We start from the raw sequence: 27,218 nt of genomic DNA on the forward strand, positions 1-27,218 counted from the left end.
ACAATAAATGCTGGAGAGGACATGGAGAAAAGGGAACCCTCCTACATTGTTGGTGGTAATATGAATTGGTACAGCCACTATGGAGAACAGTATAGAGGTCCCTTAAAAAAGTAAAAATAGAGCTACCATATGATCCAGCAATCCCACTCCTGGGCATATATCCAGAGGAAACCATAATTCAAAAAGATACATGTACCCCAACGTTCACTGCAGCACTATTTACAATAGCCAGGACATGGAAGCAGCCTAAGTGTTCATCGACAGAGGAGTGGATAAAGAAGATGTGGTACGTATGTACAATGGAAGATTACTCAGCCATTAAAAAGAATGAAATAATGCCATCTGCAGCAACATGGATGGACCTAGAGATTATCATATAAAGTGAAGTAAATCAGAGAAAGACAAATATCATAATATTACTTACATATGGAATCTAAAAAAATGATACAAATGAACTTATTTACAAAACAGAAACAGACTCACAGAGTCTGAAAACAAACTTATGGTTATGAAAGGGGAAAGGTGGGAGGGAGGGATAAATTAGGAGTTTGGGATCGACAAATACACACTACTATATATAAAATAGATAATCAACAAGGACCTATTGTATAGCACAGGGAACACCACTCAGTAATCTGTAATAACCCATATGGGAAAAGAATGTATACATATATATATGTATAACTGAATCACTTTGCTGTACACCTGAAACTAATATAACATTGTAAATCAACTATACTCTAATACAAAATAAAAATTAAATAAAAAAAAAAAACTACAGGAAACTTCCTTTATGTCACTTTGGAAAGTAGTTTTCTATAACACAAACTGTTTCACAAATCTGTTTTAAGATTTTTAAAATATTTTAGTAGAGTGACATTCTGACAAATGAAAGAACCAACCTCACATACACTAAAAATACAAATACTAATATAAAAATAAAAAGAATCAGATATATTAGGTATACTTTTTCAAATAAGAAAGATTTTCATACCAGGTTCATGAGCTAGTGCATGTTGAAGAACTTCTTCTGCTTTGTCATACCATTTCAATTTTAATAAGAGCTCAGCCAAGTCATAGAAAAGATAATTTTGTTGTCCATTTTTCAGAGCAGCTTCATAGTAAGTGATTGCCTAAACAAAATCCATTTCAGTTAGGGGAAAAAAAGGCAATGAGAATGGCATTCAAGCATAGATCCTGCACACATTACGACTTAAAGCAATTGGAAGTAACCTAAAAGCAGCTTATGCATGGACTTGCACTATTGATTAAGTGTGCCATTTTTCTTACAGAATCCAATATTACACAAGACAACTAGCATTTCTTACAAGTAACTAAAGCAAAGTACTTTGTTAAAATTTTTTCCAGTTTTATTCCAAAAGTTAGTGAATGCAAATACTTTGCTAGCTGTTGTATATATGTTCAACAGTTACCAGGAATAGGGCAAGAATATAACTAAAGGAAAATCTACTATCCTTACTACAAAATGAACAAAAATGAAAAACAAAAAAACAAAAAAAACCCTCAAAGCACATGGCTTACCAAAACTGGTTCAACAGAAAGGACATCTATTATGCTTTGTCATATGATAAAAGAGATGTAACAACAGTAAGTTTATCATAATTTATTTCATGGCAGAATTTTGCTGTAAGGTGAAACCTGAAGTAAACTTTAGCGTCCAAAAAGTCTTTGCAAAATGCAGCAGAGAAGAATCTGAGACACTGAGAAAGTCTTTAACACAAATTCCAGTTTGTAAAGACAAATTTGGAGTTTCCAACCATTAAGATACAAACAGTGCTTGCTGAAGATCTTTCACAGAGCAGGGTTTGCAGATTTGTTAAAACAGATACATTTCAAAATATAAAGTATTTACCTTTGAGTAGTTGTGAGTTTTGACAAGAGCTTTCCCAATTTTGCTTGCCAATGTTCCATCCTTTGGGTTCTGATTTAATGCTTGCTCATATGCTACTATGGCTTCTTCAGGCTAATGTTGGCAGATAAAAAATGAAGCAATAAAATAACAGCTTAGCTGGCTCCCATTAAATGGCAACACTTCTATAATTAAGGTCTACATTTGGAATACTTACTAATAAAGCACATACTAAGTCCAGAAACCTTAATAATTTCAGAGAGGTGATAATCACTAGTGCAGGTGTAACTCACTAGTATAATCCCACCCATGTTACTTAGGTCCATGTCCTCATAAATAGTCATATGAGAACTAGAGACAGCTTCTTGACAGCTTTTCATCTGGCATCATTATAAAAGCCAGAACCAGAGGTAAGAGGATTGCTTCCCTTTGAAGAAAACACCACCTTAGCCAGTTGCTCTTTTCATCCTTTTGTTTAAAGGTGACTCACCTTACTTCTGGTATCATCTCTATTTCAAATGATAGTGCTGAATAACTGGATCTCAATTTGAAAAATAACTGTAACTTTTTAATTGTAATGGTTGTCTCCCTTTTTATTGTGATGACTGGATCTTTGACTATTAAGTAAACGTTATTAAAATGAGGGGAGGGGATTTGGATGAAGGTGGTTAAAAGGTACAAGCTTCCAGTTACAAGATAAGTAAGTATTAGGGATGTAATGTACAACATGAAAATTAACACTGCTGTACGTTACACATGAAAGCTGCTGAAAGTAAATCCTGAGAGTTCTCATTACAAGGGAAAAATATTTTTTTCTATTTCTTTAATTTTGAGCTATGTAAGATGATGGATATTCACTGAACTTACTGTGATAATCATTGCATGATGTATTTAAGTTAAATCAAAAACTATAGTTATGCTATACCTTAAACTTACACAGTGCTGCATGTCAACTGTATCTCAATAAAACTGGAAGAAAAAAACCCAAATTCCTTTCAATAGAATGTTACACTAATCACAAAGAAGAATTTTTGTTTTTTGTTTTGTTTTTAAATCTAAGTTCAGTAGTATCAGAAACTTTACCTCTTGAATATTCATGTATGCATCACCAAGGAGAATAAAAGAACGAGGGCTGGGCATCCTTTCAGCAATTTCTCTGGAAATCAGACGAACTCTACTTAGTATATTGAATACAAATTTCTTCTTCTAAACTAATTAAATAAAAGATAAGCTTGTTTTTTCAATGAACTAATAGCCTTCAGAGTGCCTTCTTCATATCCAGCAGTGTAATATTGTTTAAAAACCCCAGCCATACCCACACTCAGATTGTTCATGCTAAGTCAACAATTTTTTTCATTAAATTTTTCTATTTCCTGAAATGCAGGTAAAAGTATACAGAGAGATAGTAAACATATAAGCTCTCATTATCCAGAAATATATGATGTGGGAATGAAGTTCCAAAATATGACAAACACTTATCATTCTCCTATGCATCTTCAGCTCTGATACTCATGGCATAAGTCATATACAACGAGTTACCTTAAAAAATATAAAATATTCTACTTCAACATTTGCTGCTTATTTTTTACCTGCAAAATGTAAACTGCTAAAGGTCAAAATACCAAGGTTGCTCAAATAATGTGATGCTAAGTCTTTAATGTACAATATCTCACTTAATTGGTCCAAAAACTCAGAGAAGAAATTACAATTATATAGATAATGCTGAGTTTACTATAGCTAATGTGTCAGATCTACTTGAAAAAAAAAACCTATGCTTTTAGCTACTATACTATAGTGCATCCAAACACATCAACCCTATTTTAAAATACTGTCATACATATATACACTGCCAAATGTAAAATAGCTAGCTAGCGGGAAGCAGCCGCATAGCACAGGGAGATCAGCTCGGTGCTTTGTGACCACCTAGAGGGGTGGGATAGGGAGGGTGGGAGGGAGGGAGATGCAAGAGCGGGGGGATATGGGGATATAAGTATATGTATAGCTGATTCACTTTGTTACACAGCAGAAACTAACACAACAATGTAAAGCAATTATACTCCAATAAAGATGTTAAAAAATAATAATATAAAAGGTGTGAAGAGTGAAAAAAAATTGTCATATCATTAGAGATGATAGTGCTGATATTTTAGAAACATCATAGAAAATATAATCTAGGAAACTCCAGTCCATCCATCTATACAGGGGGCGTTGCTCAGTTTCTTTGAATCACTCAGTACCTACAAAGAATCTGAGCAGCTTTCTGGGCTTTGATATTTACAAAATATAGATGAACCAATATGACTTAATTCATCAGCATTTTACTATTCTCAAGGATAAAAACATTAATTTTCTCTCACATGGAGTGTGTGCTTGTATCTTTATCTTTTTGTTTGGGGAGAAGTGTAAGAGCAACCTGTGTGTGCATGTGTGCACCCATATCTCGTGTGTGTGTGTGTTTTGTGTATCCCAGTAACTCCTAAGGGCGTCAGTGTATGACACTTTTTAAACCCCTGCCATTTCTGTAATCCATGCCTTAGTGTGGTATATACTAAGCCATAATTTTCTTCTGCTATAACTATGATACTGAGTGTTGAATGTGACTATATAGCCCCTAAATTGTTACATTACATAATGCTTTTAAGCTATTAGAATACATGTAATTGTAGCTCTTTCAAAGTCCAAAAATAACATCTGATGAGAGAGGAGAGCTGAGAAACTAAAGTAAGCCACAGGTTGAAATAAATCATAATTACCATGATTTACATTTTAGGGAGCGTGAGTAACTTGGTTAGAGTGACTGTGTTTGGTGGTAGTAGAAGGAAGCAAGAACACATTAAGGAAGGGATCTATAAAGTATCTGAAAAGCAGTTAAAAGAAAGAAATTTGGGGATTAATTTTAGGAGATAAATATTGTCAAAATATAATGGGTTGAAAGAACCATTTACCTGTAACAAGTGATATATAACATCTTCTCTTTTCTGTGCTTCAGATATATATCTGCCATTTTTTCTCTGGTCTCTATGAAATAAGGCTGCTCAGATGTAACATTCTGAAGCATGCTTAAAGCCCGCTCCACATCTCCCTGGGCCAGAGCTAGGTCTGCGTTAGCAATAGTGACACGCAACTCTTCAGATGTCCCGGAAAATTCATGGATGGCATCTTGTAAAACTTTGGCCGCCTCATGCTGTAAAGGTGAAATTAAAGTAACATTCAAAATTTCAACAAATTACAGTACAAACTAAGGTTTTCTACTAATACAGAATGAACAATAAATGCTAGTACAGTTATGATATTTGTGAAATAATGACAGATTTTTTGAAAAGTACAAAAATTTAAAACTAAACTCAGAGACCAAATTAAGATGACATTATAAATATTTGTTAGCTGAAAAGTGTTCTCATAACTAGGACAACAGCAGTTTCTACATAAGACTTGTTGCTATTATAATTTAATAAACATTTACTTTGCACCCAGCATTGTAAATATTAACCCATTTAATTCTCACAAAAATCCTCTAAGGTAGTTACTATAATTACCCCCCACTTTGCAGTAAGTAAAATGAGATTCAGACAGTTAAGAAGTTAACAAATGATAGAACCAGCCTGACTCCAAAGCCTAAATTCTTAGCCATGTTCATTACTGCATCTTCAGTGGGATCCAGTCCACAGTCACCCTCTGTACCCGGTGGCTCTACATTACATAGCAGATTACGTTATCCCCTACACTAGGACGTCATTTTTGTTATACCCCAGGTGAATATATTTCATAATTTCCAAATCTGTACCTCAATGAATCTAAAATGTCATTGATTTTAATTCATCTCAACTTTAGAGATTTTAAAACATTCTGATTTAAGAAACGCTAAAATGTGAAAAGAACAGTGCATTTCAGAATCAACTATCTATAGTAGAATTGGTTCTTCTTCTTAAGTGCATTTTACATTAATTTATTAGTGAACTGGAAATTCTTTGAGATTCAGCAAGTATCTGGACACAGCCTTCTTAATTTCCACTAAAATATGAAATATGAAATAACTAATTAGCAACAGCTGCAACTTAAAAAATATATATAAATGATGTTAAGTTCTCATTTTCTACAAGGTTCTAATTCTTTTCTCAGAATTACATTTTTGTTTACCTTCTTTCTACCTATCTATCCATCTACCTATCTATATTATTCTTTAAGTATTTGATTTTATGATCTATCTGTATTTTTTTAAGTATTTGATTTCATGATTGTCTTATTACTGTACCAAAGCTGTATTATTTCAGTGGTTCTTTTATTTTCTCAACTATTAGAATTTCAGATTGGTACTTTGATTTTATTCCAGTAGTACATCTCTCTCTCTGTGTGTGTGTGTGTGTGTGTGTGTGTGTGTGTGAGCCCTTTTAGGAATTCACAGAATTATAACTATATTATATTATTACATTTCATGATAGCCAAAGTAATCACACATTATATTATTATACACATTATATTAATACATACTACAGTACATCACATTACATCATACTATTACTTATATTACACATACAGTGTATATCTAGTATTACATCTCATGGTAGCCAACGTAAGTACACTGGTACATAAAGTCATCCCAGTACAAACTATGTCTAACTTCAGGGGCTATAGAAAGTAACATGATCTGGTGCCAAGTGATGAGAATAAATTTTCTAAACTTTACCACTTGGTCAAGTGAATTTTAGCTTTTTCATTTCCTATGACTCTATATACTTGAATAACAAAGTTCAGATCTGAGCCATTGAATTACACTTGACCTACCTGTTCTCCATTTAAACGGTGAACCTCTACCAACTCAAGAAAGACTGATAAACGATGGCTTGCATCGACTTCAGTTTTTCTGTATTTTGACTTTGAGGAAGTTCCAGTTCTCCTCATTCCTGGTAAACTCATTGCCATATGCAGGGTTTTAATTGCTTCTGCTATTTCTCCCATTTTCTTTTGTGACTGAGCTTTTATCAAATGATATAAAGGATATTCTCTCACCTGAAAAAATAATATTCAGAAATACTTCCTTGGAGTGTTTACAACATCAACACATAGTTTACAATCCATCAAATGTTATAGTAATAGTATCTTTGAGGACAGTCTACCCTGTGATTGTATGCATGAGGTCTATTTCTGTCCTCTTACGCATGTTCTGATCATTTATTATATTAAATCAGAATTCAGGTAACCTGACACTACCTAGTGTTCCGCTGGTTAACAAACAAGTTAAATGCTTCTACCACGAGAGGAAAGAAATTGCACATAAAGTTTATAAGGCTAGCAAATATATTCTAAGAAATTATTTTAGTTTTCAGGAAATGAATTTCTTTACCTCAGACTTCTCGTACTGAAATAAAGTTATCAGATTTCTACACAGTTTCTCGTCTTTTCTTTATTTTCTAATCTTAAGATTAAAAATTTCAGGGCTTCCCTGGTGGCACAGTGGTTAAGAATCCACCTGCCAATGCAGGGGACACGGGTTCGAGCCCTGGTCCAGGAAGATCCCACATGCCGCAGAGCAACTGAGCCTGTGCGCCACAACTACTGAGCCTGCGCTCTAGAGCCCACGAGTCACAAGGCCGCGTGCCTAGAGCGCATGCTCCGCAACAAGAGAAGCCACCGCAATGAGAAGCCCGCGCACCGCAACGAAGAGTAGCCCCCTTGCTGCAACTAGAGAAAGCCCGCGCGCAGCAACAAAGACCCAACGTAGCCAAAAGTAAATAAAGTAAATAAATAAATACATAAATAATTTAAGATTAAAAATTTCAGGACACGTTAATCAAACATTGGTTTTACCCTTTGATACTACTCCGAAACACGTAGTAATGAATCTCCTGTCTTTATTTTGGCTATCAACAGCATATACAGAAAAAATAAAGAGAATGACAAAAGATGAGGAAGGAGTCAAAGGGAAGAAGATGGTCCAGAATGAGAGGATGTGGCAGCCATCTAACCTCCGGGATGGCTACAGTCCTCCTAATGCTGGGTTCTGAGCCGTAGCTAGGCATCGTGTTTACCTGTGGGCCTTGTGTAAACAATCATGCTTACGCTCTTCTCTCAGAGATTCTGATTCACTGGGTGGGGCACTGGCACTGGGGTCACAATGCACCAGCAGTCTTGAGAACTACCGTCCTAAGCAGCAGGCATTATCTTCTGCAAACCTTGCCTGGAGCTTGAAGTCTCCAGTGCACTAAAGGGTTCTCACATAGAAGGGCTCAAGACACTGCCAACCAAAGCAGAAGTCTGAGAGGCTCCTCCTTGACTCCAGGTTGCTCAGGAAGCCACTGGACCTAGGATTTTCCGTAATGCTCAGGAATATGACATGTTCACACTGAATATCTTGGATAGAAATCTAGTGTGTTTATATCCTCAAACCACATACCAACTTTCAAAATGACTAGCTGTTCTCTGATGATGTATCTAAAAAGAAGTTATTAAAAACCAAGGTCCAAGAAAGAAACAGGCAATAAAATAAAATCCTTATACATAAAAATATTTGGCACAATGCTCTACAGTCTAAAATCATCTCTACATATTCACATTGCATTTAATGTTCACTATAATTGTAGGGTATTATAAGTTTTCTAGAAAAGAAAACTGAGCTTCAGAGAGAAACAGGTGAAAAGACCAGACACTATCTCCAGGTCTTTTGTTGCCAAGTCCATATAGTTGTGTAACTACACCACAGTTGCATCCATTTTTTTCTCCTACTGCTAATGAGTTCAAAATATTTTCCATTAAAAATGCATTTATTAGCAAAATATTACAGGCTAAAAAACAAAATAGTTGAATATGTAAACATTCGCTAAAGGTTCAAGGAGGGCGATATGTCTCATCCACTTGAGTCTGGAACACTTACCTTAAAATTATAGCTCAGACAAAGTTCAAGAGACTGAGAACACAATTTGAATTTTTCCTGAGACAAATAAACCTGAGCCATCAGGAGATGAGCATCTGCATAGGAAGGACTGTGTTCTAGGCAATGCTGCAGATTATTATAAGCTGCTTCAGTATCACCTAATGAGGAAACAAAGCACTATTATAATACAAAATGATCAAGAGGAAACCTGAGAGAACACGGAGAAAAGTATTTAGTCTATGGATAGTTCTGGTGTTTGAACTTGAAAGTTCTCTGTTCATAAGGCCTTAGCTTAACCTCTACCTGCACTAGTCAGTTTCTTTCTAATACGCATGAAAGAATACACCTAAAGCCAGACCATACCTTGGTCATCAGGAGCAAATCAGGAAAAGTATGTGAAAAAATCTGAATCCATCACCACTGTAACTGAGAGCCCTTTAAATGTACCTGTATTTTCCCTGTCAAAAAAATTTTTTTAATTTACAATTTCATTAAAATAAGTTATGTTAAGACATAGAAATTTAAACAGAATGTTATAGTGCCACATCTAGGCTAGAAATTTTACTACTGTACAAAAAATAACCAAAAAAGGAATAAGGATATATTCCAGGGGTTTAGAAATGTGAGTTACAGATTTAAAATGCCTTTAAATACTAACTGAAATATCAAATGTTTTGGAACCACAGGTATTGGACATCTGGAAGTCTTTTTCTTTTATTGTAGTTGGTTTACAATACTGCGTTAGTTTCAGGTGTACAGCGTAATGATTCAGCATTTTTGCAGATTATATTCCATTATAGGTTAGTAAGTACATCTGGGAATCTTAAAATAGAAGGAAATGATCAAGATGAAAGTGAACAGAATATTGGAATCTACCTTGGGCTGACAGATAAGGTAGAAGAGGCTCTTCAGAGAAACAACAGCACAGACTCTAGGTGCTAGAAGTTTCGTGATGTCACCCACACTGATTTGCATTTAGCTGTCTCATAACCTGGCCTTAAGTAGGTGTAGCTAGGCCAGCTCCCCATGTTAACTCTGCTAAGGTATACGTTCAATTACTCTCTGTAACCTTACCTGACACCTTAACAGACAAAGTAAGGCTAACAGTCAGGCCTTCAGTTCCCAAATGCTCAACTTTCTTCTAACAGAAATCCATTTAAACAGAAAACACTTTCTTAGAGACAGAGGATTAATGAACAATAATTTAGCTGGGGTAGCACAATAACTTATTAAATACAGTGTCTAAATTTGTCAGTTAACCATCAAGCATAATAAACATTAGATTCTTTTTCACTGTGATGCAATCCAACACTCAGAACTGTGCAGACAAAAAAAGAAGGGAAGATTAAGCATAATAAATTTGCATGCAAATTACCACCCCCATATTCTTTTAGGAAGGACGAGGATTAAGGAGATAACTTGAAAAAAGAGGTTATTACTAAGTGGAGAGAGTACATAGAAAAGAATTAGGGTTTGCAAATAAGAGACTGCAAAAAAAAATGAGGACTGTATGAATAACTGAAATCATAATCTTTTTTGTTTCTTCTAAAGATAAGGAGGAAGAATATGTCCGGTTAGCTTCAGGAGGCCACTAAGTATTTCAAAATGGAGAAACGGGTCATCACTGTTGGGAAAAAACAGGCCATAAAAACAAAGATCAGGGGCTTCCCTGGTGGCGCAGTGGTTGAGAATCTGCCTGCTAATGCAGGGGACACGGGTTCAAGCCCTGGTCTGGGAGGATCCCACATGCCGCGGAGCGGCTGGGCCCGTGAGCCACAATTGCTGAGCCTGCGCGTCTGGAGCCTGTGCCCCGCAACGGGAGGGGCCGCGATAGTGAAAGGCCCGCGCACCGCGATGAAGAGCGGTCCCCGCACCGCGATGAAGAGTGGCCCCCACTTGCCGCAACTAGAGAAAGCCCTCGCACGAACGGAAGACCCAGCACAGCCAAAAATAAATAAATAAATAAATAATAAATAAAATTTAAAAAAAAAAAAAACAAAAACAAAAACAAACAAAGATCACATCGATATCACATTCTTATCTAAGAGCAGCCCAATTTCTCTTGAGAGAAAAATGGAACAAATTTCTGTCCTGCAGTTCTGCCTTTGTCAGGTCCTATGTAATAATTTGGCTGGCCTTTATCCCAGGGAGACAGGGAGACAGTTCCCAGGAGACAGTCTCTAAATCTTGGAATTTCCCAAGCAATAGGAGAATCTTTGTTATTCATGGTGGGCCCTGAGAGCTTATGCTAATGATGTGACTCAGGATGGTGGCTGGCCATGCCAGAAAGACCAACCCTGTGAATAGAAGGGTAGGGCTTTGAGCCACCTATACCAGCCTAACCTAGGGAGAGGGGAGCTGGAGACTGACTTCAACCACATGGCCAAAGATTCAGTCCATGTCTATGTAATAAAACTCTGGATACTGAACCTTGGGTGAGCTCTCTTGGTTGCTAATGTTCCACAGGTGTCATCATACATTGATGTGTCAGAAAGTTGATGTGTCCTGACTCCACAGGGAGAGGACAATGGAAGCTTCACATCTGGGACCCTCCCAGACCTCACCCTGTGCATCTCTTCCTTTTGCTGGTTCGGATGACTTTCAAATTTCAGTTTGCTATCATAACACTCTAATCCTAGATATAGTGCTTTCCTGAGTTCTGTGAGTCTTTCCAGTGAATTATCGAACCTGAAGGGAATCATAAGAACCCTTAAATTAGTAGCAAGGTAGTCAGAAGTGCAGGAGGCCCTGGGAACCCCTGAACTTGTGGCTGCTATCTAAAATGAGGGCAGTATGATGGAGAATTGTGCCCTTAACCTGTGAAGTTTAGTCCAACTCCAGGTAGTTGGTGCCAGAAGTCACTGCAGTTGGCAATGTAGCAAGAATACTGCTATTTAGACACGTGCCACCACTGTTTCACATTATTTCAGGCTGCTCTTTTTAAAAATGGGGTTAATATACAAGACTTTCCCTCCTAAGACTTTGGCAATTAACCATTGCTATATTGAAACTGATTTATATCAAAATTCAAAATAAATAATGAGTGTTTACTAAATTAATCACAGAACTCAAAGTCCCAGTTTGATCACCTAGTAGGTGATACCGGTTCTAATTGGGAAGAAAGTAGAAATATAATGTGGCTCAATAGAACTCAATCAGAAGAAGGTATTAGAGAGTCACTTCTTACAACTAGAGTATTTCAGAGGTGAAACAAGCTTTTGTGATTATTTGGTTCTCTTTTTAAAACAGTTAAAGGGACTTCCCTGGTGACACAGTGGTTAAGAATCTGCCTGCCAATGCAGGGGACACGGGTTCGAGCCCTGGTGCAGGAAGATCCCACATGCCGCGGAGCAACTAAGCCCGCATGCCACAACTACTGAAGCCCGCGGGCCTAGAGCCCGTGCTCCGCAACAAGAGAAGCCACCGCAATGAGAAGCCTGTGCGTTGCAACGAAGAGTAGCCCCCGCTCGCTGCAACTAGAGAAAGCCCGTGCGCAGCAGCGAAGACCCAACGCAGCCAAAAATAAATAAATAAATAAATTTATTTTTTAAAAACCCAAAAAAACAGTTAAAACTGAAATCCAAAAAATTAGTAAGGTCAAACTCTTCACTCGTTCCATTATGTACAAGAAGTAACTGTTAACGATAATGAACACCTTGAAGTTGGTTTCTGTCCTGTAGGACTTTACAAACTTAACTTACTTTGCATAGCATTCAGCCAGCAAAGATACATACATAAGTACCATATGATGGTCTATTTTTATATATATTGTCATACATATGTTTGTGTCCTAAAAATCTAAGGTTATAACAGGATATTTTTTTAAAGCTATGTATAACCAATCACAGAAACTAAATAGGAATTAATCAATGAATTTCTTAAGGGCCTGAAACCTGGTGAACATCACATTTGGTCATGCCAATGAGTCAAAAATTATAAATTATACTCTGTTCAAAGGAGAGATTAAAGACTATAAATTATACTGCCAGGACCTAGTACCATCTGATGGACTTTTTCTAAGTGGTAGAACTGTATTTTCCCAGAAATTCACTTGAACCACAGAAGTTTATAGTAATTTTTTTAAAGAATTAAATAGTAAAGAAAGTTATGCAGTTTTATTTTGGATAAAAATTACTCATCTGTGAACACGTAAAATGTGCATTTTATGTGACTATTCTATGAAGACTACTCTATGTGACTATCTTACGTGACTATTCATACGAGGAGTGCTTAGTTTATTTATACTAGTTCTTATCAACATCAGAATATAAAGGTTATTTTAAGATTTTAATGTGTACCTTACCTGACAAATATTTCACTTTTGCTATTAGGAAGACAGCTTGCAGAAGACCGGGAACAGTTCTTACTATAGTCTCCAGGATTGAGGTACAACGTCTGAGAAGTGGAGAAAGAGGTTGCCCAGGACTTGCAGGCTAAACAAATCAGCAGATCATTTTTTATAGGTTTATAATAGTATTTAGCTAAAAATAAACACATATTAATTGTAATGTGAAGAGCAAAAATCACATATTTTTCTAAAATTTCTCTTATTCTATTTGTTGCCCAATAGTTTTACTATGACTGGACTAATACTAATTTATCTCCCTGGGATCTATGAACAGACTATATAAATGATGGCTTTTGCTCAACAAAATAACTGTGAAATTATTATACAGTTACTAATTTGATAACATAAGAAATGAGCATATCTGTTTAAAAACTTTATCAAGAAAACGTATCTGTTCAAAGGAATGATAACGAGAGGTAGAGTTTCTTGCTGGAATTCAGAGTCAAGGCAATGTGAGTTCTAACTCTAAACCTGCCTTGTGATTTACTCAGTTGAGTAACTTGCACCACCCCCTAGAATACTGTAAGGTCAGTTTTTAGAGAATTCAGATTTCATCATTCTAGTAAAAATCCGAAGGTTGAACACTCATGTATACTACACCAAATGTCTCATACCTTCATATTCCCCACTTTTCCGCCTGGCATGTTGTAGGCCCTCAAATTTTTTTTCTCTTTTTATTAATAGTGAATACGATAACTAAAGCAGTACTAGACCACTTTTTTATTCTTTTAATGGCTGTCTATTCAACCCATCTTTATCCAGTGGTTATTCACTCACAACTTAGAAATGTGATATTAGAGTTTAAATATCAAATGTTCATTCTCCCTGCTTTGCCTTACTAATGCTCCTTCCTTTATCTGAAGGATGATCCTCCCATCCCCCCAATCTTACACTCCACATACACAGATTCTTAACTGGAGCACCGCCTGTTACTGACCGTCACTCCTACGAAGAGCCATTGTTACTAACAAGAAAGTGTGGTTATCTTCTCACTATGTTGAGGCACCAAAAAAATGGGTGCTCACAAGGATTTTCAGAGTATAAAACTATTGGTGCCTAGAATACTTCAACTTCTTGAAATTTCTAAGGCACTTATAATCTACGTAATAATTCAGCATTCTTTGTCTTATACAGTTCTATAGTAGTTTCATATTTAGTTTTGCCTCTTTTATAGGGCTAAGGGTCTTTATGTGTCTCGAAGACCAGACTTTTAAAACTTCTTCACACAGTAATGGGTACAGAGTATATTCTTAAAACATTTATTTCTTCAGTGTAACTGGAAATAATGAAAGCATAGGTAAAAGGGTGAAGTTCTGATAATGTTCTCTGCCAATTGCTAAGAATTACTCATTGAAAACAACCATTGTTTTTTACTGTAATTTCACAGAGAATCATAGAAAAAAACCAGGACTTACATGGACAACCTCTAAGATAATATGTTTGATTTTAGAAAGTATATATATATAAAAGGGCCAAAGTAGAAACGGAGCTGGAGAGACAAGTCTGCCTTTCTGATATTTCCCCACGAAAACAGCATTTTAAATGCTAATCAGATTCTATCATGCTGATGAAGGTTATATTATGGAAAAATAGGATGTCTGTGGACTAGGGACCCAACTACCATTCAACACGTTATTTCTTGCTCCTTGTACAGTTTACTCTCGGCACAGCTGCCAGAAGGCTCCTTTTAAAATGCTGAACTGGATCGTGCTGGAAGCCTTCTAGTGGCTCCCCACTGTACTCAGAACTGAAGCCACAGAAGTTACCACACTGGTCTCTGTGCTGAGGCCTCGCGGTGACCACTCCCCAACTCCTCACTCTGTCCTGGGCACACGCATCCCTGTGTCCCTTTGGGCCACCTGCACAACGGCTCCCTTTGCCTGAAACACTCTATACCATATTCCCACGACCTTCAAGTTTTTGTTCAAATTTTACCATCTTAATGAGGCCTACCCAGACCACCTTATCTAAAATTACTACCCCCTCTGCCCTGTTGTTTTCTTCTGTGATATTCCAACATACTACATGATTGACTTAATTATATTATGTCTCCTCCTGCTAGTACTCATGTTTCAAGAAGGCAAGGGTTGTAGTTTGTTTTTACAAACTATTTCCCCAGCTCTGTGCAACACACTGGTACAAGCACTTGTTGAATGAAATCTAAACACTGCATGAGTACTGTAAAATGCTTTCCAACTCATTAGCAACTGAAAACAGATCATGACTGAGACTGAGATCAATCCCAGGTGTGATTCCAGACGGATTAGTTAAAAAAAAAAAGGTTATGAAAGTCTGGAAAAGGACATGATGATCAATGAAAGGCAGCACGAGTTCCCTAAGGGAAGGTCATGAACAGTTACTGAAGTTCATTTACAGTTACTGAAGCTGTAAATCAGACAGAAGGCTAAAAACTATGCTTTTAGGAATGAAATTATTTGCTAGTGCCCGTCACGATATCCCTGTGTTAAGTTGTGAGTTAAGTATAATAAAGTCAAGTCATCTGCTTACTGTCTGTAATGAGAGTGTTGACTAATGGATCCACATTAACTTGGAATGAACTCCCTGGCAATACAACAGAGGGCTCCATTCTTAGTTCTACTCAGAGCTAGATAGGCAGATGACAATCAGGATCCAAAAGGACAAGGTAATCTTGAATTATGGGATAAATCTGGAGAGAGAAAATTTCACAGGGATAAATGTAGAGTCCTACACTTGGGTCCAAAGTTACAGTGAATAACAAATCTAAGGACTTTAGTTAACAGTTAATTCAATAGGGGTCAATAATGTAATGTGATTCACAAAAAAGGAAGCTAGATGGACATCCAGAATTAGGGAGCAAAGAATCTAGTCTAAGTTTTGCAGTCCAAATCCATATTTGGAAGAGTGAGCTTAATGAGGCACTGATAAAATGAAAAATATCCTCAGGCTTGCAACCAGCTTTCTCAAACTATGTCATGAAAAAAGAAATGGTTGGAAACCTGGAATTGTTTAGAGGAACATGAAAACTAATTTCCAAAATCTGAAGGTGTGTTTTATGAATGAGGAATGGTCCTTGCCTAGACTAAGTAACTGGACTTGCTCCGTGTCACTCCAGAGCAGAAGAAGGACCAATAAACGAGTGAATTTTTTAATATAAAGAGAAGTCTGACTTAACATAGGAAATACAGTCTAATAATCACAGTTATACAATAAGAACTGCATCTCTGAGTGCATCCAGAGATGGGATGGGCACTTAATGAGGATGTTGTGGAGTAGATTCAAATACAAGGTGGGTGTCTGAATTAAATGACCTCTAATAGTTTGTTTAAATTTAAGATTTTAAGATTTTATGAATTACAAATGAATGTTTTTAAACCAACACATTTATTAGTTGATAGTAGTCATTACTGTAAATAGTTTCATTAAAAATTATTTCACCTAATATAGATACAAATACTTCCATTTTAAGATGCCAATTATAGTCTAACATGTAGAACATAATTTATTAGCAACTTTCATAAAACACCATGTAAATGCATCCTTGAAAATAAGTCCCAGAATTACTTACCTGCAATGGACAGAAATTCAGATATTCTGTAATAATTTCTAGCAAGAAATCAGGATTTAACTTCTCAAAATACTGTATGCCAAGAGGTAAATCTTCTAAGTGTGAAAAATGAGTGTCTAGGACATCATTTAACAAATTAATAACTTCTTCTTGTCGTTTATTTTTCTTCATAGCGAGAACTGCATGTAAATAGGTTAATTCCTGGAAAATAGGTAGTTTTCATAAATTACTCCATGCAGCTATAAAGCCATTTATTTCTAGTTAGATTTCAAAAGTATATGAAGTGCTATTTATGTACAGTATTTGTTCAAACTTAAATATTAGCTTGGATGGATTTTTAGAATCTTAAGTCTAATTATGCACGGAGGTAAATTAATAAATGTAATTACATATTAAAATTAGTGTACATTAGTCCTCTAAAACCATTACTAAATATTAAGACATTTAAAATTTCATATTTTATAAATAGTAGCTAGGATCTACCATCTGATAAAATAAAATACTATACCGCCGATTTTCCAATAGACTGCTGAATTTCACTAAGGAATTCTAACTGCTGATCTGCGTCCTGTAGTTGTCCTTCTATTAATTGACATTGGATAAATCCTAAAAAAAAAAAAAAAAGACAAAAATGGCAAAAATCCACATCATTTCAGGCACGTACACTTCAAGCTAACACAAACAATATTAATTAAACAAGGGTTTTTTTGCCATAATACATCAAAGTTTTAGATTTAAAAACAAAGACAGAAAGAAGAAAAAGAGTGAAAGAAAAGAAAATGGGTAGCTTTGTACCCACAGAAAATCAGTTACTATGGAATTCATAATTTATGTGAATTATCTCATAAAAATCTATTCTCTTAAGATAGTATTTAAGAAGTAAAAATTTTATTCTTAAAGGCACATGATTTTTTTTTCTGTTATAGACAGTGGAGAACAGTTTAATTTTAGAAAACCATAAAATATGTCTTTTCTTCTTTAATGGCAGGTATGAAAAGCAATCATTACTCGCATCTGTATGAGGAACACTCATAGATATGGTTGTCATACCAATTAGTGCAGAGACACTGGTTTCATCTAGTGTCATGGCAGTCTTATACCACTTCAATGCCTCTTTAACTTTCCCCTGTAAAATCATTTGGTATCCAAGTTCTGTAGCAAATTCTGATTGCTGAGGAGTTAAACTAAAAGCTCTCTCTAGTAATGTTTGGGTTTTTTGAAGAATCAGTTGACTACGTCCACACTAAAAAGAAAAAAAAATTTAAGTTACATTAAAACACTTCAACTCGGAAGAATTCATTTTTTCTAAATGTACATGTAAATAATTTTTATTTCACAGATTCAGAATGTAGGAAAAAAATAAAATTATTTCATAAAGAAAAATGAAACTGCTCTATTTACTATCTAGGCAGTGCAGCAAGAGTTCATATCCTAACAGAACTTAAACAACCTTATGAGTAATGCTTTTAAAAAACAGCTATCTTGAAAAGTTTACTGCTTCTAATGATGCTGCACAAGCAAAATCTTCAGAGCTCTTTTTTCAAACTGTCTCATGATCAGAAACAAAAATCATTACTTTAAGGTTTTATATATATTTATGTGTGTGTGTGTATATATACGTGTGTGTATATCTAGAGTAATATATAGAGATATATATATTTTATTGAATATATATATTTTTATTGAATCAAAAACTAGGACAAGGATCTGCTTTACCCCTAAAGACAAGTATACCACCAGTGAGAACCACGCCTTAGAATCTTCTTGAAAAAAAGCCTTCAAAATTATTTCAAGAAATGGCAATGCTGTCAGAATAAGTATATACTTTTTGAACATAACAACTTTGAAGAGTCGTTACTTACTAAATTGTTTGATTTGTTGTAAAGTAATAAAAACCACGTGTCTGGCAGTAGGTAAATAAAAAAAGGTAAATACCCCCCCTTAACTCAAACTTCCATAATAGTGGGGCAGGCGGGGCAGGGGCAGTTCCTCTAAATTTCACATGATCTGACAACCTTTGTTTTTAAATAAGAGAATTCAGTTTATTCATGTCATTTAACAATTAATATCCTTGATTATTTTCTTTCAACTTTATTTTAATAATTATTTTACTTACTCTGTGTCTCCTTTCCTTATTTACTTTTTTCTAGTTAACTTTTCAATCCTCTCATTTCTTGTAGTGATTTTAAAATTCTGCTGTATTTTTCTATTCCATTCCCAATTACCTTCTTTTTACTGGGTGCTTGTAATAAAATCATTTCTTTATTATTATAAAAAAATAAGATAGCAACCACTTCCCCCACCCAAATAGTCTACTACCCACTTTACAACGTTCAAAAAATAGTTTTAAAAACATAAAACAAAGAACAACCCTAGTCGTAAATCCTACGCCCTGATTCCCATTTCCTTTGTCTGGAAGGCACTTCCCTATCCTTAAAGGATTCACGGGTGCCACTTCCTCCATGATACCTCCATGATGGCTTCTGATAGCTGGAAACTGTATCTCCTCTGAACTACCTTAAGAATGTATCACGTATTTATAGACACATCACATTTTCACTCTAGGTCATGTGCTTTTTGGTGCCTCAACATTTGTGACTAGTTTTGTATTTCCAGCTACAAATAACAGAGCTCCGCTGGCACTCTTACAGTTCTGCTGAAGGCGATTGTGATGTTATAAAAAAGTTGAGCATTCTGTGGTTCCACGGCATCCAGTGCATTTCCTAAGTTGTCCAGCTTGGTGGCAGCCTAAAACAAAAAGTACTCGGTATTATTTAAAAATAAACTAAGAATAAAAGAACATAATACATGACATGTACACTAATAAATATTATTATTAATATTTAAAAAGATCTTTGCTTTTATAAAGTCCCCTTCTTCCAATGAAATCTTATATGCTGCAAGAGGATAAAAGGCCCTTTTACAAACAGTTGAATAATTATAAATTAATAACTGCATTTTAAAATGTGTTTCCTTAATAATTGTTATTGCATGGAAACCTCTGGGTTTCCTAAGGGTGGGTAAAGATACCCATAATATTCAATTAACTATACATGCCAAGCTCCCTCTCCAATAATTAATTCATAACACACGAGATATGAATGATAACACACTTACAAACATTACTATAACATGAGATCAGTCCTTGGATTACCTAGATAGCCTGGTTTATATTTAAAATATTTTCTAGAACAGAAAAATCAGATACTTGACATAAATAATTTCAATGCCTGGAAAATTTACTGAAGAGTTGCTCCTCTAAGATTCTTCTAGTATTTACTGAAGTATTTACTAGGTACTATCACATTATCCAATTTAACCAGACTAAATACCAGTCTAAATCTATTACTTGTTATAATACTATTTACTTCAGACTGGATTTTGGCATTCCATAATCTAGTGTACAGTCAATGTGTTCACTAGCAGAGAAAACATGTGCCTTATAAGGTCCAATGGGATTTCATCCTAAACCCATTTAACTTATGCAAACTCAATAAAATTGTAAAAGTACTATGAATTATATTTTATATATGTTCTCTTCCATACCCAGTATCACTTGTTACATTAATCATATATATTACTGCACATGAGTTTTACATAGAAACAGCACATGCTGTAGATAATAATTTTAAAAGTTTTCATGGGTAATTTTAACTACATGATACTTTTGCTTTACTAGGTGATTTAACAAACCCACCTCTTTGTTAAGGTATATTTCTAGGAATCAACTAAAAACTACCATGACATACATTCTAAAACAGCACTTCAAGGCTCTTTTGTATGTGCATGTGTGTGTGTAACTAAATACATATTTAGTATAGGAAACATAAATGTAATAGTACAATACAACTTACCTTCTCTATATCCCCCTCCCTACACAAATAGTAAAGGGCCATCATTCTTAGTGCTTCCACATTTTGATTATCTTGCAGCATTAACCTGAAAAAAATTTTTCAGTTAATGTTACGTTATTTTTATTTGACGGCTTGAAAACTTGGTTTGTTGATTATTCCACTGTCTAAATAAGAAATTTTAATTAGTAAGGTGACATCTCCTTTATGAAAATTATCAATCTCATTATTTAAACCCCAAAGAATCTCTGGATCTTAATTTTCATATGTTTACGAAAGATGTGAATACATTCTACCATACTCAACAGTATATTAAAAGAATAATTCACCCTGACCACACAGATTTATTACAAGAATTCCAGGAATGTAAAGATGGGCTGAATATCAAAAACTCTATTAATGGAATTCACAACATTAAAATAGATCCAATGTGGTAAAAATAAATTAGAAAATGTTATTAAAAGATCCTTTTAATGATAGGAACAAAAACAAAACTTAGTAAGAAATACGCAAAAGCTACAGAAATTCCTATAAAACTTTATCAAGGGTATTCAGAAACGGAACTGAATAAATGGGGTAACACACTAGGTTTCTTATCATGCACGGGATGCTATGTTGAATTATTAGCTCCAGCTTTTTCACTCTCCCTGATTACATGCTTTCTGCCATGTAACTGAGCAGTTCCCCCTACAAATGCTGGCTTGTGCTTCACTGCCCCCAACTATAAACCTGGACATTTTTCTTGGCCAATGGGATGTGGATAGGAATGGCAGTGTGCCACGCCTGTTTCAGAGGCATTGCATATTTCTGCTTGTCCTCTGCAACTCTGCTATCACCATAAGAAGGGCTTTCTCTAGGAAGCTGGTGTTCTTTGGCTGGAGCCCAGGGAAGAACACCCTTCGAGTGGACCAGAGTCCAAACTGCAATGAGGTGCCACGCCCTCCCGGCTGGATCTGAAACTTGAAGCAGAGTCCCAGCCACATCTGGACTGGGTCAGTGACCCTAGGTGACCCACACCGAAGTACAAATGAGTGCACAGTATCACATGCCCTGAGATGTGTGGTTGTTTGCTGTAGATCAATAGCTGCCTCATGATAATACTCATTTGGGGTTAAAAAAATTCTCCCCAAATAATCTACAGACTTAATGTAATTCAACCCAATATCTTGTAAAGTTTTTCTTTTTTTAAAACAAGTTATTCTGATAGTCAACTGCAAAAGAAGGGCCAAAAAAGCTATCAAAAAAGAAACATGATGGAGAATTTCCCCTAAAAGATGTAAAAATCCATTAGAAATATAGGAAAGAACAGATCCAGTTAAAAAGAAAAAAAGGACAAGTCAATATACAGAAAAAAAATAGCTTTTAGCATAAAAAAGATGCTCAATGGCAACATGATCAAGGAAATGAAAATAAAAATAAGTCACCATTCTTATTCTACCAGATTGCTTAAAAAACAAATAAAAACCCCACATTGACAATGGCCAGAATTGGTAAGGATAGGGGTTGGGCATGCAATAGACTACTAATGAGAATCTTAGTATAATTTCTTACAAGAACAATTTGACAGCATTTATCAAAACGTCAAATGTGTATACCTGAGGCAGAGACTGCAATCTCTCCTCAAGTCCACTCTCCCCTTACTTGCTTGGGCTCAGGGCTAGCCAACACTTCCCAGCCATCTCCGCACATAGCCATGGCCAACGTGAGAGGAAGCAGTTTATGGCATTTCTGGGCCTGGGCTTTTAAGAAAAGCGGAATGACGCCTCCACACTCTTTTCCCTCTTACCAGCTGGACACCAATGTCATGAGGTTTTAGGAAATGGCAGAGTTGCAAGATGGAGAGCTTGGGTCCCGTGAAGACAGTGTGGAAGAAGGCTGCCTGATCAAATCTTACAACCACTCAAAACAGTTACGTGTGACCAAAAAAAAAGCTCACTGTGCTAAAACATATGTTTGGATCTACTTTTTAGAGGAGCTTAGCTTGCCCTAAAAAAATATAATTCCCTTTAAATTAGTAATCCCTCATTTGGGAAACCATCCTTCAGAAATACTCCTATGTGTATAAAGGTGTGTGTGTGCGTGTGCGTGTGTGTGTGTGTTCACTGCAATATTTAGAACAGCAAAAAATTAGAAACATGCCTACCAATTGGGAAAGATAAAATAAACTATATTTATGTTCACTTTATAGATGCTATTCATTGTTAATAAACATAAAAGGATATCCATGAAATACTAAGTTAAAGAAAAATCAAGTTTAAAAGCTATATAACAAGTCTATTTTTCACTTTTTAAATGCCCCCCAAGATATATGCATATATTTATACATTATGTGGATACCTCCCACTCCCACCCACCCCCCCCCCCCCACAGTGCCTAGAGAGGAAATCTGGAAAAATATAAACATCAGAAAGCTACTTATACCCAAATTGTGGTCTCCAAATACCATTTCTCAGTGAAAGGAATTAGATTGCCCTGGACCACGGCTGATACCTATACAGGGCAGTAAACACACAAAATAACCCTGGTATATCTTGCCATACCAAATAGTAAGGAAACTATCAAAGACTACTAGGGTCATGTCAAAAAAGACTCCAGAACTAACTTGAAGAAGCTACTAGTGGCCAAAGATAACTCAATCTGAGCAATTATAATAACCGAAATGGTTAGAAACACTCAAGTTTAATCCATATCATATAAACAAACCCAAACCACTATCAATCACCAATGGAGAATGCTAGGGATGCTAGGGGCCTTTCTTGTTTGTTTCTGAAACCTGGAAATAAGGGAAAAGACTCAAGCACTTATCCAACTTCTCTTACATGAACTATAACACTAGATAACCAATCAGCAGGTTGGAAGTTTTTCTTTATAGGAGGATTCTAGCTAAGAAATGCAGAAAGAATGACATAACCATACTGTAATCCTAAACCAAGTACCCAGGTACTGAGCTCGAATTGCTGCTAATACCACAAAAAAAGAGAGACAAGCATAGATTATGTCTCTTTGATGGAAGAACACATCAGCACTTACGAATTAACTGCCAAACAAAGAAACAAATATTGAATGTGAATCTAACCTAGTCTCTAGATCCATCACCAATTTATTAGAAATACTGAGGATAAGCAATAAGCTACACAGTTATATGGCATACAATCAATACAATTCATATCATTCAAAACCTGTAGGATAAAAATACTGGTTTCTTTAACTTATTTAGCAAGAACAAAAAGAGGAGGGGGTTGTTGGGGAGAAAGAGGAACAAAGCAGGAAGGGAAGAAGGGAGAGAGGGAACCCTCCAATGCCTTCACACTTCAGAAGAAAAACCAAAATCTTTACCATGACCAACAAGACCCCGTGCTCTGACGTCACCGCCTAGTCATCTTGCTCCTTCCCATCCTTAACCATAGGACACGTACTCTTGCCTCAAGGTCTCTGCACTTGTATTCGCTTCTTACTGCAGTCTTCTCCGGGATGTCTGCAAGCTTGCTCCCTCTGTCAAACGCCATCTTCTAACAGGCCTTCCCTGCCAACCCATAAAATTGAAGCCCCTCCCCTCGGTCCCTATTTCACTTTCCGGCTTTATTTTTTCTCCATTGCACTTATAACTTTTTAACTACGTAATTACTACGTAATTACGTAGCACTTACGTAATAACTACGTAATTTCTTACTTGTTCTGCTTATTATCTAAGCTTCATGAGGTCAGGGATAGGATATTTGTCTTTCTGCATATAAGAGTGTTTTAGAATAGCTACCCAGATATTTATGTAAATCAATACATTCACCCTTTAAAAACAATGCAACGTTAAGGTTTTCCTCAATTCTACATTGTTTGAAAAATTCAAATTAAAAGAACCTTATAAGAATAAAAATACACATAGATTTTCTTTTTTTCTCAAAATTATAACCAGATCCAAAGATACTTGTGACAGCTTTTTTTTACTTAACCTCTGTGCTGTCTCAACCGTCTGGTCCCAATCCTGCAAGGCTAGTTGTAGTTTCATTTTCTTTACAAAAGCAGGAGGGAAACTGGGAAAGTTCATGATTATCTGGTTCACGGTCTCCAGAGCACGGGAGTAATTCTGGCGCATCTCAAGGCACTGTGCCTAATGGGAGAAAAAAGAAAAAAGCGACATCAAAACTCTGATCATATAGACTAAGGGTCTCACAGCACTTACCCTGGAAGAGGTAGGATTCCAGTGTTTAACATGTTTTATATTTTTATTTTCTGACCTTTCTGTAAGAAATAGTTTTCACTTTTATGATCAGAAAAAACAAAATAAGTTTTAATCAAACAAAATTTTGAAACATCACAGAATAAAAATATTTTCCATTGTAAGCGACTGTTTTGAAATCCGCTTTTAAGTAACTGAGAAATATATAACTACAGGATGAAAATTTTGAAATATTTTCAGAAACATCGTAAGGAATGTTTCTATTTATAACAGAAAAATTACCTTTTAGAATAAAATATTTCCAGGATATTTGCAAGTAGCATTTAAAACTAATAGATATTGTATCTTTTTTAAAAAATTACTTTCAGGCTAAAGAAGATAAGACTTTAAAGAATCAGCAAAATAAAGTGCAAAACTACCTCAATATTTTCACTTCTATGAATTATCTTAAGGACATAAATGGATAAGACCAAAAAGAAGCATATTTATGGCAGAACTATTTATAATAGAAAAAATTAAAATAACCTGAAATGGCCACCTAGGATAAAATGATAGCATATTTACTTAATAAAATTTTAGGTGGCCATTAAAACTCATTCTGTTAATTTGTAGATCGATATTTACTGACACGAAGCGATGTCATTTACGATATAATAGTTTAGCTGGTTATCACCAATGGTGATATTTATTAATTCAGATATTATTGTATTCTAAAATTTTTCTACAATGTACATGTATTACTTTCATAGTCAGAAAATATAAATCTATAAATATAGTAAGTGCTTTAAGAACAGATGATGAGGCATATTTATTATATGTCAGATTTTTAAAAATGTGTTTCTGAATCTCCTTTAGGAATAAATTTAGTCCTAGAATATCTCAGTTCAAAATGAGCATCCAGCCTCAACAGATGTATAGTAAAACTGCAATATATTCCCGAAATCAGTTTGAGATTATGTTCCCATATAATTAAAGGAAAGTATGAGAACCATCCAAAGATGCCACTATGTCAAAATAAATTATTATTTAAATTTCTCAATAGTGGACAATAATAGCAAAAAAGATTAATGCAGATAATTTTTAAAAATATATATGCCTTTGCAATCTGCCTAAATAGCTGGTAACATAAAATAACAAAAATCATGCAAATAGACCACATCTAATACTTCCTTAGACCATCACCTCCCATATGAATGCAACATACTATATTAAATGAAACTAAATTTGCTATATAATTGGTTCATATCATTCCTAGTTGGAATTCAACTTATGCAAGCCTCTTGCTGAATGAACTGAAAAATAAATACATAATTGGAATGGGTCATATCAGAAAAAGAATTTAAACCAGTCTAAAGTATTAGAGGAAAAAGGTAAATCCTTCCTAAGCTGCTTATATTGACACTTGAAATAGCCCTACCTTAGATTACCTACTAGCTTTTCTTTAAGGAATAGAGGGGAGCAGAAATGATCAAGAAAAACTTTTTTAAAAACTTGCTTAAATGCCCATAACCTCTAGCAGTGCCATTAGGCAAAACCTGAGTCCAAGCAGCACGAATACTAGTTGTACCGGTGGCAAACATCTGAACAAGCTCACTAGCCAGGGAAATTGAAAAAAGCAATGTAGGGACATTGGCAATAGCCAAGACACCAATAATCCTCGCTTTCTTTTTTATCCCCCCACACCAGATTACTGCTAATTTAATAGACTGTTTTCCTAATATAAATTTAATTTTTTGCTGAAATAAAAAATGATTTTTTTTAAATTTAAGGCATTCAGACGGCATCCATGGAATTGAAGAAAAAGTCCAAATTAAACATTTCTACCCACCAATGATTTCTAATGACGCTGCCACTTGGTCATCCCTCTCAATGTAAGTTAGATCATGTTATTTCTCTTTTCATCGGCTGCCCATCTATCTGGTTCAAAGCAAAAGCCAAAGGCTTTACAGAATCAGCCAGCCTCTCCTCATTCTCCCCCATGCCCACCTGCCCTGACACTCACCTTCTCTCCCTCTAGCCTTCACTTTTCTCCCCTTCACTCATTCTGCTTTAGTCTCCAGGCCTCCTAGCAATGCCTTCAACATGCCTTAAGGTATTTGAACTCTCTACTCCCCTATTTGTAATGCTCTCCCCAGGTGCCCACAGGGCTTTAACCCTCACCTCCTACATGTCTTTGCTCAAATGTCACTTTCTCTGACCACATCATTTAAAACTGCAAGTTCATACCCCAGTTGTACTTCTCCCTCTTTCCTTGCTTTATTTTTCCATTGTACTTACCACCTTCTAATATAGCATATAATTCACTTACTTTCTTTATTGTCTGTCTCCACCAGTAGAACATAAGCTCCATAAAAGCAAGAGGTTTTATTTTGCTTAGGGCATCCCTAGTATGTAGAGTGATGCCTCACACATATTAGATACATCATAGATGTTTGGTGAGTAAATAATATAGGAACCACCACAACTACCAACAGCAACAACAAAAACAATTAAAACTGATCCAGGATTCAGGAATTTGGCAGGGAGTACTTTTCTCTAGCTTACTGTTCATCGTCCCATA

The 27,218-nt window shown here is 35.6% G+C and overlaps 1 protein-coding gene across 8 annotated transcripts in view; it reads right to left on the reverse strand.

The window, feature by feature from the left end:
* The window catches only part of TTC21B (tetratricopeptide repeat domain 21B), a 98,388-nt gene that overhangs the window by 60,167 nt on the left and 11,003 nt on the right, over positions 1-27,218 (reverse strand). For all 8 annotated transcript variants that reach the window (XR_451083.2, XR_009009063.1, XR_009009065.1 and 5 more), the window contains 13 exons: positions 24,432-24,589; positions 20,488-20,572; positions 19,283-19,381; positions 17,684-17,876; positions 17,142-17,239; positions 16,634-16,834; positions 13,042-13,171; positions 8,739-8,896; positions 6,653-6,877; positions 4,816-5,054; positions 2,954-3,026; positions 1,874-1,984; positions 995-1,133 (listed from right to left, as the gene is read on the reverse strand). Coding sequence is in view for 3 of the 8 variants with exons in the window: in XM_057551467.1 (XP_057407450.1) it covers positions 995-1,133; positions 1,874-1,984; positions 2,954-3,026; positions 4,816-5,054; positions 6,653-6,877; positions 8,739-8,896; positions 13,042-13,171; positions 16,634-16,834; positions 17,142-17,239; positions 17,684-17,876; positions 19,283-19,381; positions 20,488-20,572; positions 24,432-24,589 (1,909 nt within the window). In the remaining 5 variants the exon portion in view is untranslated. The remainder of the gene's footprint in view (positions 1-994; positions 1,134-1,873; positions 1,985-2,953; positions 3,027-4,815; positions 5,055-6,652; positions 6,878-8,738; positions 8,897-13,041; positions 13,172-16,633; positions 16,835-17,141; positions 17,240-17,683; positions 17,877-19,282; positions 19,382-20,487; positions 20,573-24,431; positions 24,590-27,218) is intronic.

This window comes from Balaenoptera acutorostrata, chromosome 8, assembly GCF_949987535.1.
Source record: "Balaenoptera acutorostrata chromosome 8, mBalAcu1.1, whole genome shotgun sequence".
In the NCBI taxonomy this organism is placed as follows: Eukaryota; Metazoa; Chordata; class Mammalia; order Artiodactyla; family Balaenopteridae; genus Balaenoptera; species Balaenoptera acutorostrata.